The sequence below is a fragment of the Larimichthys crocea genome, chromosome XXIII (genome assembly GCF_000972845.2).
Source record: "Larimichthys crocea isolate SSNF chromosome XXIII, L_crocea_2.0, whole genome shotgun sequence".
NCBI classification, from domain to species: domain Eukaryota; kingdom Metazoa; phylum Chordata; class Actinopteri; family Sciaenidae; genus Larimichthys; species Larimichthys crocea.
This window is the reverse complement of record NC_040033.1, coordinates 9,619,490-9,635,110: the sequence shown is the minus strand read 5'-3', so window position 1 is coordinate 9,635,110 and position 15,621 is coordinate 9,619,490. Positions and strand designations below refer to the sequence as shown.

Below are 15,621 nucleotides of genomic sequence, written 5' to 3'. Positions count from 1 at the left end.
TCGGTGTGAAAATTAGTTTTTGACTTTGTAAACAGCACTCCTGGGGCCTTAGCCAGTGCAGACATCATGAGCAACACCAGTCGTTATTTGGAGTTTTTTCTGATCAACAACTGCAAACTAACTAAAGTTGAACTACAAAAACTGTCATCGAACATTTTTGATTTCCCCCAAATTACAAAGTTTATTCCAGGAAACTTACTAGGAAGTTATTAGGAAATCGCAAACACTTTTATTGTAAAAAAAAAAATGCTGTTTTAAAGCTCTCTCCATGCTGTCAGGAATGATTTATTTATTTGTTTTTGGCCTAAAAGTAGTCAAATTACATTTCAGAGCAGTAGTTTCCTGTTGCCTGGCAACTCTCCCATGAAATAGCCTAGAAGATGTATTTTGTTACTGAGCCAAGCTAGCTGTGTCCGCCTGTTTTCAGGCTTATGCTAAGCTCAGCACAGACATGTTCATAAGTGGTGTCAATCTTCTCATCTAACTCTCAGGAAGAAAGCAAAAGCTGCTTCCCAAAAGGACAAAAGTTTCCTTTCTGGAAAAATACCCCAATTAGACTTAAAACTCCCAATATGTGTACATTTTTAAATATAGAAGATAAACTTCCTCAAATTTGCTTAAATGGCCAAATTCCCAGTAAAAGAATGCAGAGGGCATGGCCTCAGCCTCCTCAGTGGAAGGAAATCTTGACTCAGTGTTCACTAGAAAGCTTTTTCTGTAGCTTTCAACTGTGTCTCAGGGAAACCCTGAGTGGTTGGAGTTTGCAAACCCCAAATTAGTGAATGGAGTTAGGATTATTTTGTCAAAGCACCGATAAATTGTGCTGTTGCTACGCTCCAAGTTAACAGACTTTGTATCAACAGAGTTGACTCCGACACGCCGTGAGTCACTTTAGGAATGTTGTCCTGATCGCTTCTTATAGTAAACGCAGTCGTTTCCTTTGAAACTATGCTTCGTTTTTTTGTGTTCCAAGAAAAAGAAACTGAGTCATATTCTCATTGAGCTTAGTCAGTGTTTTCCTTTGACTGGAAATAAGCCACACCACACAGCATTACAGCACCTCCCACGTCACTATTAGAGATGATGTTATCTGATAATAATACTTCTCAGTGTAAGCCAGTTAGCTCATACAGAGAAGAATCAGGGGATCCTCAGACGGTTTATTTCTGTTTGTGGAGACTTAGTCAACATCAGCATTACAGAACAATATATTGTTGCTATCCACATATCTCCAAAACACCAGCACTGTTTACAGCGTTGTTACGAGGCACTACACTGGATCTATCTATCTATCTATCTATCTATCTATCTATCTATCTATCTATCTATCTATCTATCTATCTATCTATCTATCTATGAGTTATTATTCAACCTATAAAAGAACATTACAATGTAACATTTTGAAATGTTTAGTTTAAGTTCAGTTTCCAAGTCATTTTTTTTAGACTTTTATTCTGAAATCCACCTCTTTGACTTCCATAATGTTGTTTGTTTAGTGATTACATGTGTGACCTCTGTCCTATATCTGGTACTGATGTGACCTTATGTGGCATATATTAACATGGACCGGTTATATTGTTTGTTTTAAACCCTGTTTATCTTTCTAATTTGACTTGATACCTAGAAACAACAACAGATGTTCACAAACTCACCACCAGAGGTTCAGGAGCGCCTTTTTTTATTATTATTACGGTATCTTATCAATAATCATGTGATGATTATATTAACACAATAGATGACCATATGTGTTTCTCGTGCAGGTAGTATGGGTAGAGTCACATAGGAGGACGGGCAGGAAGCGGCGTGGGCAGCCTCCTTGTGTCACCGCCTGCGTCAGACCAGACGCCAGGAGGGAGTTTTCCACTGACGAAAAAGGCTGCGCTTCTCGGCAGTCTGCTACAGACAAGGGAAGCGCTTCAGCTGGTACGGAGCCCCGTGCGGCGGACAGACACAGACAATAGCACCCGAGGAAGGAGCTGTCTATATGCGGGGATAAAAGCGCTGTATTTTAATTTGTGCCATTTGGATTACTTACACTGTTTATCCCATCGGCTGTTATACCCGACGCTTATTGTGTCCCTAATGGTGATCGGATACTGGATTTGGTGGTGAGTACAGACACAGAAACGGGAGAGTTCGCTTGGTTGTTTGTGGGGGTTATTGAACACCGTATATTTTTTTTATTTTAATTATGTGTGAAAGCCGAATAGTTTGAATGCTCTTTCTCATGTGTGGGAGTCATTGAAATGCGCTGTTTGTGCGGCTGTTTGTGCGCAAAACGCTGTTACAGGTGAATCTTTGCGGTTTGTTGGCTGGATTTCTTTTTGTTGTAAAAAAAAAACACACACACACACACTTTACGCGTAGTCGTTTGACTTGACGCTTTATTGTAAATATTGGCAGTTTTTTTTAATATATATAAAGTGAGTTTGAACTCATGGCTTGTTCACACAGGTGACCCGAATCCGATAATTGCAAAGAAATGCTAGAATTGATCGATTCAGGCGAGATTCCAACAATCCGCTTCATTCACTTATTGATATCTATATCGATCACTAATTGTTCTAGTTTGTTTCTTTATTATAAGGAAACTTCGCAGCTCAGCTCGGGGAGTGTTTGTACTCCACGTTACAGTGTGTTTTTTATGTCTGTGGGTTCATTTATGTGAACTGTTGATGAGGTCGGCTTTGTGTATTCATCCCGTGCGGAGTTGTTCTTGTTCACCTCAGCGGTGCTGGTGCGCCTCTTGTAACTCGAGCGACTCCTGAAGGCACTACATGTGAGCACACACACACACACACAGTCACACACACACACACACACACACACACACACACACACACACACACACACACACAGCTGACAGGGCTGCTGTCATTAGAATTAGCATTAATCATGAAGAATGATCGGGTCAACTGGGAGAGAAAGCACTACTACCCCCGACTTCACGACGTGAACGTTTCAGTCATTTTTAATGATTTTTGATTTGATTTGATTGATTTAAAAAAAAAAAATATATATATATATTTCCACCTCGTGTGCAGAGAAAACAGCGAAGCCATGTGTGGATACGGAATCTTGCAGCTCTTTCATTGTTTGAACATTTCCATCCTCATGACACCACATGGGTATTTCCTTATCATAACCAGTAATTATGACGCATAAATTTTAATTTCTAAAAAAAAAAGACAGAGAGCATGTGTGCGCTTGCTGTTTGTGTATTTGCAAGATTATTTCCTATTAAAAATGATAAATGACACTACAGTCTGAGGCTCTTATTTTCTAAAAAGCCTCAGACTCTATCTGTGTTTGATAAAGCGACTGAATGAATTTAATCGTCTCTAGCGCGACCTCACCCGGATCATTTTTGGAATCATGTTTTCTGGAATTGGGCTACAGAGAGCTGAATGATCCTTTGTTTACAGAGAGGGAATATAGCACTTGATGCTGTGCATTTCATGTGGTATTAATTTCCCAGGAATGTGCAGTGTTGTTGAATAATCCTTTATCTCTACTTATATAATCAATGATTTATTTATTTTATCTCATATTTTTTGTAAATAACAATAATGGCACTAATGTAAATATAGGCAGCAGAAGCTCTGTGCATGCATTTGGAGGCATTTCAACCATGATAAATACCATCCATACCTCCTGACTCCCTCATCTCCATCATATGATCCTGTTCTCAGCTAACCTTGTGTTGCCTGCAGCTGTCAGACACAGCATAGATAAACTGGATGGCCACTTCCTGTGCACTGCAGTGTATGTTTCACAACCTCAGGAAGCTCACACACACACACACACACACACACACTTTTAGTATCTGTCTCCCCAGCTGGGAGAGGCGGCAGCAGCAGTAGTGTTGGGTTCAGACAAGGTTGTCTGTGCCTGCTTCATTTTGGTCACGCAGGATGGCCCCCACGCTTTTGTGCTTGGAGACGAGAGAGAGAGAGCGAGGAGGGGGGGGTGAAGAGAGTGTGTGTGTGTGTGTGTGTGTGTGTGTGTGTGTGTGTGTGTGTGTGTGTCTGACAGTCTCCCACACAGCAGTGGAGAGCTCCCATCTGCTTTGTCCTCTCCCAGCATTCCATACTGCAAGTGTCCCAGACTGGAGCACGACCCCTGAACCCACAACCACCTCCTCCCTTCCTCCACACACACACACACACACACACACACGCAAACACACACACACACACACACCAGTAGACAGTTATGCAAAGGAATTCGTTACTTGAGAGTTTCTCAACACTGCACACTTTTTTTTTTTTAAACGTGCAAAGACGGGGAGAGGGGGGTGGGGGGTCACATCTCCATATTTCTTCTTCTTTTTACTGTTCCTCCGAAATACATGCACTTAAATTAAAAAAAATAATAATTAGCGCTCTTTTTTGGTTTATGATTTGAGTGATTTCTGTAAGAGCACGTAGTCTGGCACCTGCAGGCATCACCTGGCCATTCAAGTTTGCTCTGCATAACAGATTAATGACAGCTGAGGGTAAGTGAGGTCTACGTGCAAGCTAATACCCCGTCAGGTGTGGCTAGGAAAGGTAGCTCGCTCTGCCGCCTTATGGGACTTTCCAGTGGTTAGCAGTAGAAAACACATCTGGGTTAGATAGAGCCTGTGTTCTTCTCCCACTATTACAGCAAGAGTGGTGCTGCCAGAATGGAATTCCTGTGGCCTGGAGACATGACATTATTTATTTGTTTTGTACAATCCTCCCTCTTTCTTCCCACTACCTCTCCTTTTTGGAATCAGTTGTGTGCACGGGTCGAGGCAGAGGAACAGAATGTTTCTGTGGCACAGTCACAGCGAGCTTTGGGCTTCAGTGAGAACAACAGGCTCATAGAGGAGAGAACGGGAGCTCTCCCTGCATTGTTCCAGCAGGTGGAGCGCTTGTGAGTGAACAGCTGAGTTGAAGAAATGAGCCAGTGTTTCCCCAGCTGTACAGGAGCTGGAATCTAGCCCCGCCGTCACCCTGATGGCTCTGATCAATTACCTCCGTCTTCTCAGTGACAGAGCTGGAAGTGAGAGGTGCAATACCTTGAAGCCTGGAGGGGGGTGGGCCTGCCTAGACACGCTTGCACACATGCAGGAAGACTCCCAGGCTCATCATTATCACATTTTATGAGCACTCAACTCAGTCATTCAGACACTGCACAGGGTTTGTCAGTGTGCCATGTAAATTCTCTCAGCTGGCTAAGTTTAGTGCGACTTGTCACTCCCACCCACACTGTTATCAGCTGCAAAGGGGCAAAGTCAACTGTGACTTGTCCTGTTGGGCTGCAGGGCAGACGGGGGCAGTTTAAACAGGCTGCTGAGTGCACGGATGCCTAGAATTTCTCTTTAGGGCTTTTAAGATTTTCCTGGATATCCAAATTCCACTTATTGTTTTGTGCTTCTGATTACATCTCTTTTAAAATAACTGTCATCTCTTTCTGCACCCGGGGAAACTAGAAATAAAGGTAGGGATTGTTCCTCAGTAACTATTATCTAAAGTGAAAAGGTAGGGCAGTGTTATTAGCATATTTTCTGATGAATGTTCTCGCTGACTGATTGATGAAACGGAAACTTTTTAATACATCCTCTCCTGTTTTGAATAATTTAGAATTCCTTAATAAGAACTTGAGTTGGCTGTCTGCAGATAAAATAGAAATGAATTGGGATTCTGAAGTCATATTAACCGCCTTTAGCTGAATGTATCAAGATAATCTTATTCGACTGACATAGTTATGCATCTGACTTTGAGCTGTGTAGTGCTTCTGGTGACAAATCTCCTCGCCTGAGATTTATCTTCCCAACTCTGTGACAACTGGCTGGGGAGCACCTCAGCGGATGCGTCCTTTATCTGCCTGCCTGTGTGCGGTTGATGGAATGACAGTGATGCATAATTTAGTGCGCGGTGAAAACATGCTGTGCTCCCTCTCTGGCTCGGCTGTCCGATCACATCCATTCTCCATTCAGAGTAGACATTCACAGGCATTGCTTTCTTGAGGAGCTGGCTCTGAAATCTCCTCTTTTATCTTTGTTCTCCCCCCTCCCCGACTCCCTCCACCCTTTTGCAAATGAGTCATTGCACGATTGTTGTCTTTTTACCCCCTCCAGTCCCTTGTTCCATCCGCTCTCCCTGCTCTCTCTTGGCCTTGTTCTCTGGGTGCAGTGGCTGAGCAGGCTGAGAAGCTCCAGATTGACTACAAGCCGTCCCCTTGCCAGGATTAACCTCTCGCCATTGTTTCTGCCCGTTGAACAGGATTAACAAATCAATGTGTCAGGTAGACTGCAGTCAAGAGACAATGACCCAGTTCTGACACCAATGCCCCCACCCTCTTCTCCACCTCTCTCCCACTCCTCCCCCTTCTGCCTCACTGCAGCTTTTAATTAAAAAGACTTTGCTTAGCTGGCGCTATGCACTCCCTTGAGGATGCCTCACAGCTTTGTTTTCCTTTTTATTTATTTTTTTTAACATGGGGGGGAAAAAGGGGGGAGCGTAGGTGGGAGCGATGGCAAAAATGTAAGGTGAACCCATGTGTGCTCCTCTTTTTCTCGCGCTGAAACGTGGATGCCTTGGCGTTTTGGAACACACTTGTTATCTAATCAGCGAACAGGCGAGAAACAGATGCTGCACCCAGGTGTCTTCTAAATTGTCTCAATGCAAATCCCATGATGTGATAATATTAGTAGCTGTGAATGGCATTTGGAGATTTTATTTCCTGCTCGAGTGAGTTGATGGATGGGAAATGAGCGGCTCCTTTTCTCACCGGTTCGATAAAAAGTAAAAAACAAGCTCAAGCACAGAGGTGGTCACAGTTTAAAGGAAGCCTTTTTTTTTCATTGCAGAGAACACCACGAACCGGCTTGACCTATCGCAAGGTGATTCATTCATCATATGTGCACTGGGGGACAACAATATCTGACTGCAGCAATAACAATAACCCCGTATACAGCTGCAAAGCTGCCCCCACTGCCTGTACAAAGGTGTCAGCCTCTTGCCCTTGACTCCTCTTTTATCCTTGTCAAAAGGAGGGCTCGGTTTTTGCATAATTGCTCCCCGCTGCATGCTGAAAATGACCTCCTCCTTGCATACCTGGTCATGCTTTTTTTTTCTCTCTTCTTCGAATGCTGACACTTGCAAACCAGGCATGCAGATCACACATGGAGTTAAAAATCCTCTAAAGCCATTGGATGATATCTGGCCATGACGTATCCTGCCTTTGACACATTTAGCTGCCCTCTAAGGAGTGCTGGTGACAAATTAGCCTGTTGGCAGGACAGCTTGGTGTCTGTGTGCCTAATCCATGTTCTGTCTAATATGTGACATGTTTGGGGCATAAATGTACTACTCTGCAATTATCCAAAAAAAAAAAAAGTGCAAAGATGACCTTTTGACAGTTCCTTTATAAGTATCACCTAGCATATATTTGCACAAACATGGCTAAAAATAACCAAAGATTGAAGCGCATGCATAACGCGCTCAAGCTGCAGCAGCTGTAAGTGATTTGGCTGCTATAGCGAAGACAGTAAACAGCGTGATGGTGAAATGATCTCTTTACGCGTAAAGTAAAAGCCTCCTTTCCCATTCCACATCATCGAAGGGAGTGTCTGCGCTGGACTTGTGCCCAGTCATGTCTCCCCCCCCCCCCCCCCCCCCCCCCCCCCCCCCCTCCTTCGTCCCTCCTTGTTTAAGTTAGCAGGAGCACGGCCCACGGAGTGTGATGATGACCTGTCTTGTCTTGCAGTCGCCATCGCCTGGCTCTTCCCAGAAGTTGTGAAGAAGATTGTCTGTTGTTTGTCAGAGCTACGTGACACATTTACGCCCCATAACCATAAAACACACCAGCAGTAAACCTTCCTTCTCATCCAACATGTTCATTTTTCATGTCATGTGGTTTCTGTTCTGTTTTTTTTTCCTGGAACCTAAGTGAGGAGACAGGAGTTTGATTTGGTTGAGCTACGAGTGTGTTGTTCATTGACTAAAAATAAGATTTAAAGATATTGGCTTGTACGCGGAAGAGTCTGCACAGATATAAGGCAATGTTTCTTGAAGATTAGAAGATAAATGGCATTCCCTCTTCTCGTGAACTGGTGATCATCTTTTTTACTCCTGTCTCTGTCTGTCTGCCCGTCTGTCTCTCTCAAAGGATTGATTGTTTTTATCGCTGAACCAGCAGCCCCTCTCGCGGGAGCTCTGACAGAATACATGCAGGAGTTGCATAACAAAACATCTTGACTATGCATAGCTGTGCATATTTACCATGAGGGCCATGTGAGCACATTAAACAGGACATGTGGCAAATTGCCCTGGCTTTGGCCTGCATATTTGATAGTGAAGGGAATGGTTGAGATTAAATGTGTATGGCTTGATGATTTGGTCACCTCTGTGCTCGGTCTTTCTTTCTAATCAATGCATTTGCTGAGCTGATGGGTTTTGGAAGAGGGTGAAGGGTCCAGTAATTGTTGACTTATGCGAATAGGCCTGATTGATTGCTTCCTGTGCCATGGCTTATTCCCACTCTCAGCTGAGTGCAGCACGAGACCGGGATGCACACGGTCTCACATGGCTGAGCACAGGACCCGCTTGTACCAATAACGGCATGAAAAGCCTGTGTGTACAATAGCTTCCGTGCAACATACAGATGACGTTTATTCATTGGTTCTGTGTTGTATTATCAAATACTTTACATGCACAAGACAAAACTTGAATCCACATGATGTTAAAGCTGTTAAAATAAGTCTGACTGATTTGCTGACAACCCCTCCCTCTGATCTTTCCTGCAGATTGTTCGCACTAACGCCATGAGTGGGCTTCTCAAGAGGAAGTTTGAGGAGGTGGATGAGGACCCATGCTACTCCTCACCCTCCTCCCTCTCCTCTGCCTGCTCAGGCTGGGACTCGGAGGGGGAGAGCTGCTACTCGGACACCCTGGATTCCACTCCCAGCAACCCCAGCTCCCCAGCAACAAATTTCAACAGTGAGTGTCCTCTTCCAGCAACAATAAATCATAGAAAGAGCTGATGGTACATGCTTTTTAATGCGTTCTCTCGTCTTGTCTTTACTGCTCCGTGGAGACTCTGATAACAAACCCATAAAATGAGGGAGAGTTAAGGAATTTAGGCAGCTGGCAGCGCATGAAACACTTCACAGAAATGATTTCAGACTTCTGCAATGAATACCCCTTTTGATTTCATGCCCTGAAGCTGCAAAATGGCTAATCGCATTATGCAGTGGCAGCTCACCTTGGCTCTGTATCCACCCTCTTCCCAGAGCCTTGCAGACAGACAGAGCCTCACCTTTCCTTGAGAGATGTGGGTTGAGTGGCTTCGGGGTGTTTCTGTCTGGACCTGGGTGCGTCTGCTGGCCTTTTGGGGACTGGTCGGGTTGGAGAGGGATTGTAGGGGGAGAAGGGCAAACAGTTGTGAGGTTTCCAGGATGGTGGGGCAGAGAGCCAGGAAGAGAAGTGTGGCAGGTTGCCAAGGCTGGGAACACACAGAGCCTTGTCTGAAGCCCGGGCATGCACCCAGCACAGGTGCTGAAAGAGGCTGGGTGAAGGGATACAAAAAAAGGGGGGTTGGCCAATCAAGAAAAGAAGGCAAGCAGACACATCTAGAAGAGCAGATTGTGCAGACCATTATAAATCCAGTGTTTGTGTTGGACAGAAAGTTGCCTGCCATTGTGAAGTGAAGGAGGGAAAAACAGCCAGCAAAGCTATCCCATTTACAGGCAGCCGAGAAGGTATCATTTGTCTCCTGCGGGTGTCATAAGCCTGACTGGATTTGATAGATGTGAAGCTGAAACTGGCAGTTTGTTTCATCTGTATTACCCCCAGCAGCAGATTAGACCACAAAGGAAGTCTGTATCTGCATTAGGTTAAAAGGTTGCTTTTCTTCCTCTGAGCTTCAGTTATCACACCAAGTAGACAGATTTTTCCCGTTTGACTTCTGTGACTTTTGCGGGCAGTTGTTTAGGGTGTGTCCCGAGAAAGCGTCCATGGTTGAGAAAATGGGAATCTACAAGAAATTCCCCACCACACAATAAAGGTAATGCTCAACACATGTGGAGTATTAGCATCCTTTTCTGTTCACACATGCACAAAAAAAACAAAAAAAACATTGGCTCTGGCGGCTTAAGCAGAGGAAAAAGTGGCTTGTCTTTAAGCAAGGCTCAAAAGTCGCTGGGCAGAAGAAGTGGAATTTATAATAAAGCTGGAATAATTGTTGGACATGTTCCCACATGTGGTTCCACTTTGATTCCTATATGATTTTTATTGTATTTGTCTGGATATTAAAAGATGGCTGGTTGCAGTGGTTCTTGAATGTTTTTAACAGAGACAGGACCTTTGACTCTTGCCAGTTACTGGGCCATTTGTGGGGATTGTCAGCTAGCAGGGAGACCAGGGTGGGCAGATTTTATTTCTGTCCTGAGAGCTACACTTCCACCCTCCACCTCTTCTGGGAGCCCCGAGCATATACACACCAGTTTGTGATCCTGGCAGTTCTGCTTCCTCCTCTGTGTTGGCCACTAAGGGGAAATTCCTGGGCAGGGTGGTTTTCTGTCGCATAGTAGGACAAGAAACAAGACTCAATGGATTCTTGGTAGTTTAGATTTCACTTTACAGGATGCAAGTGTGTTGAACTCTTGTTAGCAGTGTCTTTTAATTGGGTACATGATAAGGCTTGGTTGAGGACTAGGGCAATGAATCAGAGGGGTGTCCTTTTACAGTGTGTTCAGCACTCATCTCAAGACTTCAGGTGGTGGCACATTATGCCATCTAGTGGCACGTGAAAGCAACTGTTCAAAAGAAAATGTAAAACACCTCCTTCTTGGATGACATGTATTCTAAATCTACTTTTTTTTTCATCCACAGCAACATCCATCCTGAAGAAATCCAAGCGAGCACGGCGGGGCAATGTGACGTTTGACCAGGTGACAGTGTTCTTCTTCCCTCGGTGCCAGGGATTCACCAGTGTTCCCAGTCGAGGAGGATGTACTCTGGGTATGATGCAGCGCCACAGCGTCCTCCGCACGTATACGCTTGCTGAGTTTGCTGTGGAGCAGCGGCTCCTACGCCGGGAAAAATTCCTCAACAGACTCAGGGAGGAGAAGCTAGAGGCTCTCAAATTAAAGGTAAGCAAACTTCCCCTAAAATGTTTTAGATCATTTGTTCTGATACACAAATTCAGTGGAACAATTAAACATTTGATCCTTTTTGATCGCCACAGCTGACTAAAAACGGAACTCAAGAGAGCGAGGAGGCGGAGCAGCTAACGGTGGACGACATCCCCGAGCAGGACATCGACATCAGTGGAACCAACTTGGAGGAGGGCTCTTTCCTCCAGCCTTACCCGCCTAAACGTCGCTACACGCTGCTCAAAGCAGCCGGCGTGAAGAAGATCGACAAGGAGGAGAAGAGGCAGCTGCATGAGCTGAGGATCTCCAGGGAGAACTGCGGTTGCGACTGCCAGGGTTTCTGTGAGCCTGAGACGTGTAGCTGCAGCCTCGCCGGCATCAAATGTCAGGTAAGAGCTGAAAAGAGGTTCAACAATAAGGGATTCACATCACAATACAATTGGGACTCTTCTTATCTGTATTTCACAAGTAATTTAACCAACTCCCTTCTGCTTCTCACAGATGGATCATTCCTCTTTCCCATGTGGCTGCACTAAGGACGGCTGTGGAAACACAGAGGGTCGCATTGAGTTTAACTCCACCAGGGTACAGACGCATTACATCCACACTATCATGAAGCTGGAGCTGGAAAAGAGGCTGGAGGAGCAGTCGAGCACAGAGGAGGAGGAAGAGGAGAACACAACAGGGGCCAACACCTTACCAGCAGTGCCCTCCTTCCCCTTCAGCTCAGAACTGGTGGCAACTGGAGAGAACAGTTGCAGCAGCGATATGACGGACTCCGACTCTTCAGGTCAGAGCGAGGACTCCGAAGCAGGCGAGAGTCCATGCGAGCATCACACCCAGCTGGATGTCGACGAGAAAGGCCTGAGCCGCATTCTCAGTTTCACCGACACAGAGAATTGCTCAAGAAGTAGCCGGGACGGTGGGGACCGCAAAGACATGTGCTGCCATGATCAGCGGCAAGAACAACAGCAGCAGCAGCAGCCGTCTACGGAGGCTTTTAGTAGCTTTAGCATGGTGGACTTCGCTGACGAGAATGACAATATAGACGCTGCACTGTTGGATGATCACACAGACAATCGAGCAACAGCCATTTCAGAACTTTTGGACGAGAACGCCAACCAGGGAAACGCCCTATTCCATAGCAGTAGTGTGCCACGTACGCCATCCCCTTCTGTCGATCACTCTGCAAGCTATAACATGGACCTGAGCCTCTCCTCGGAGTCAGACCTGGAGTTTTTTGACGGGTTCCCCTGCTTGGGGCCCAGCTCGCTCTACAACTCCCTCAAGGAGTACGAACACATGGACAACTTTTTTCAGTTTCAGTTGCCTAGTTACCCAAGCCTCCCTCCGGCAAGTGACCCAGGGACCTGCCTCCTGGAGTCACTGATTGGCCTTTCAGAATCCGTCCCAGAACCCCCTGCCACATTTACAGACAATCAGCTGTTGGAGGAAGCCATGAAATTGTCTGTGATGGAGTCTGTGAAAGTTTGACAAAACATGAAAAAATGCGTGGACAGTGCAAGGAAAAAAAGAGGGGTTTTGGAGGGGACCGAACATGCACATAAGAAGTCAATGTCAGCGTGATTTTTTTGGGAGGAAGCTGTGATTTCCCTCTTGCCTAATAAATGTTCAAATTCCAGACTTGCCTTCAAAACGTTAGCAAAGCAGTTTGGGATTATTGCTGTGTGAGATGGCAGCTAGTGTTAAAAGTGAAAAGATACAAAATAGAGATCAATTTGACCAGGCCCATAGAAACCAATGATGGCTCTCAATTCCTAAGAAAGCTCTTTTAACCAAACTAAGATCACCAACCATATGCTAAACAGGAATCAACCTTAACCGGGGCAAGGTTGGGAATCTCAACACAGCTGAATGTGCACCTCAGGGATTTTTTCTAGCTTTCTAGCTTTTGGAGGCAATGTATGGTGACCAGTGCTGTGATGGCCTTCATATGAAACCCGAGTTAAATCACAACATAGTCCTGTTCATGTCCTCCCTTTGGGCTCATGCCCAGATGACTTGAGTAGGTAGGGTCCTTCCTGTGTTGAATCCTGAAGCTAGTGGACTCTTTCTCCTCAAGATCTCTCCCAAGGGTCTTATATGGTACAAAAAAATCCCTCTAAAAGCTCCTCGATCAGCACTTTATCTGTGAAAATAGTTATGTATGAATAGGCATTGTTTTGGTTGTATGGGGTCGATTCAACAGTTCAACGCTAAATTATGGAGTTCCTTATTTATGAGCCGGGTAACTAGAAATAATGCTCATACCATTAAAAGCTGTAGCTGTATTGTCTTTTATTACTCTTGTTTTAAATTATTTCCTTTTATGATTTTATTTTATTTATTTCAGATAAAGCCTACTTTCACTCAAGAAGCACTGTGGTTTGATATTTTCACCTGAAAGTGCAATCTTCCTTCCTTTTTTCCATATCACATTTTAGTTATGGGAAACGGGACCACAAGTCCATCAGAAAGTATTTAATATCTATTCTCTTATACATTTAACATTTTGTTTTGGTAACTTATTATGTCATCATTTCATTAGTTATTTAATTTAAGACATTTTGGCAATAAAATGGGGTGTTGTGAAGTTTACTGGATGTGCCTGCTTATCAGGGGAGCCATGCCTGCCGATGGCGTGTGCACAGTGCTTCCATTTAAGCTTTGGGACTGAAAACTGTGGAATCTCCCTAATCACTGAAACTAAATTATGGGTCTATTGTATCGCTGCCTATAATGTAACCATAGAAAAATTACACTAATATTTTGTAACTAATTTATGTAGGTTGACAAAAGAATTCTAATCACTGACAAATTGAATATTTTATTAAGAAAGCGAAATGAGTAATTTTCAATCTGGGACAACCTTTGTAATATATGAATTATAGAGAAATGTATACTTATGAAGGTTATCGCTCTCTAGCATTCTGAAGTATTTTTCATAGGCAGTCTTATGGTTTGATAGCGAAATGCCACTAAAAAAAAAAGTAAATTGCAAAGATCAATTTGATTGTATTCTGAATTTTCTGGAAGTCTGTGACTTGGGTTACAATATGTTATAAATTACACATGTAAAAGGGTTTTTGTGGATAAAAACTGCATATATTATACAATTTTTATCGCACACACTAACCCTGAAAATTGAAGAGTTGCCTCATTAATTATAGAACAAGACCTTTCAAAGGTGATTCTGCTGTCACTTGTGTGAACAGTTGAGGACACTAGAGAGCTGATGTACATATCTCACCCTTTCTACAGCTGTTTCAACAGCCTTTCTGGACCCTTTAGAAATTATGCATGCAGGTCCTGTTTGTTAAAACTTGTTCTGATTAATTGTATACTTTGAAAAGTGCTGTGTGCACATTGGAAATGTATTATTCGCTTTTTGCCTTTTTGATTACTTTGAAATCCATCCAATATTTGTTCTTATGCCATGAAGAGGGCACTGATTTTTGCAAGCAAACATCGTTTCTCTTGTATAAAACATCAATTCTCATGAAGAAATGGCAACAGTGAGTGTTTATCAATGTAATGTATTACAGTACAGCTTTTTTAATTTTATTTTCAAAGAACGTGTCTTACTTTTTGCCTTTTGTGTTGTACATATTTCTGCTTGAATGGTCCTGCAGAGCAAACAAAGCTGCTTTATTTTTTACATATTCACACTTTAACCTGCTGTTCAAAAACAGTTTCTTTCATCTAAGCCATTTTGACAGCCTGTCCCTCCAAATAATAATAAAAAAAACATTTTCTAAATGCTTGACTCTGTTGTTTATCATATACTATAACTGAATTTTATGCTACTTAATAATCCTTCAGTGAAGTTTAGATTCAGAGGCAGTGGATAAACCCACACAGTTCGACTTTCTTTGATTTATTCCTTGCTTGTTTGATATAGTCCTTGCTTTGCTAGTCCTAACTAAAAGTATTTCATATTTTAACCTAGTGAAACCACATTTTCTATAGTGCAGGCAGTAGACATGCTCACATTAGATGCATTAACATACTTTTTGTTTTTTTGTATAAACCACTGGAATTCATCTGTGGCTTCTGGTCTCCATGGTTAAGAGAAAAACACTTCATGTGATGTCATGCTGTAGTCTCCTGACTACCACCACAAAACATATGGCTAGAATTCCCAGATGGGCCACTGCCTGCATATAGCTCACATTTGGCCACCATTGAGAAAATTTGGTTCTTGTTAAGTCTAAAGGTAGATGTTGCAACTCCTTGTTCTTTTTGGTTTCTTTGATTCCGACATTTAAAGCATGTACCTCCATAGCACATGAGAAGAAGACCAGTCACATTGGTCTTTGGTTTAAAAAAAACATTTTTCATCCACTATGGGGGTTGCACCTTGGATGGTCAGAGGATCAGGATTGTGCCCATTCCTACTTTTAAATGTCATATTCGAGACCGACTGTAAGCATCAACAGAAAATGCATCTAATAGGCAATACATTTGTGAGACTGTGAGAAAGTACAAGAGGCCAA

General features: G+C 43.5%; 1 protein-coding gene across 1 annotated transcript; it reads left to right on the top strand.

The window, feature by feature from the left end:
- Positions 1–1,771: 1,771 nt before the first annotated feature.
- Positions 1,772–14,884, top strand: csrnp1b (cysteine-serine-rich nuclear protein 1b). Its single transcript, XM_010753327.3, has 5 exons — positions 1,772–2,108; positions 8,777–8,969; positions 10,863–11,122; positions 11,218–11,514; positions 11,627–14,884. Exons 2-5 carry the CDS (start codon positions 8,795–8,797, stop codon positions 12,617–12,619), a joined length of 1,725 nt encoding a protein of 574 aa, XP_010751629.1. The 5' UTR covers positions 1,772–2,108; positions 8,777–8,794; the 3' UTR covers positions 12,620–14,884.
- The last annotated feature ends 737 nt before the right edge of the window (positions 14,885–15,621 follow it).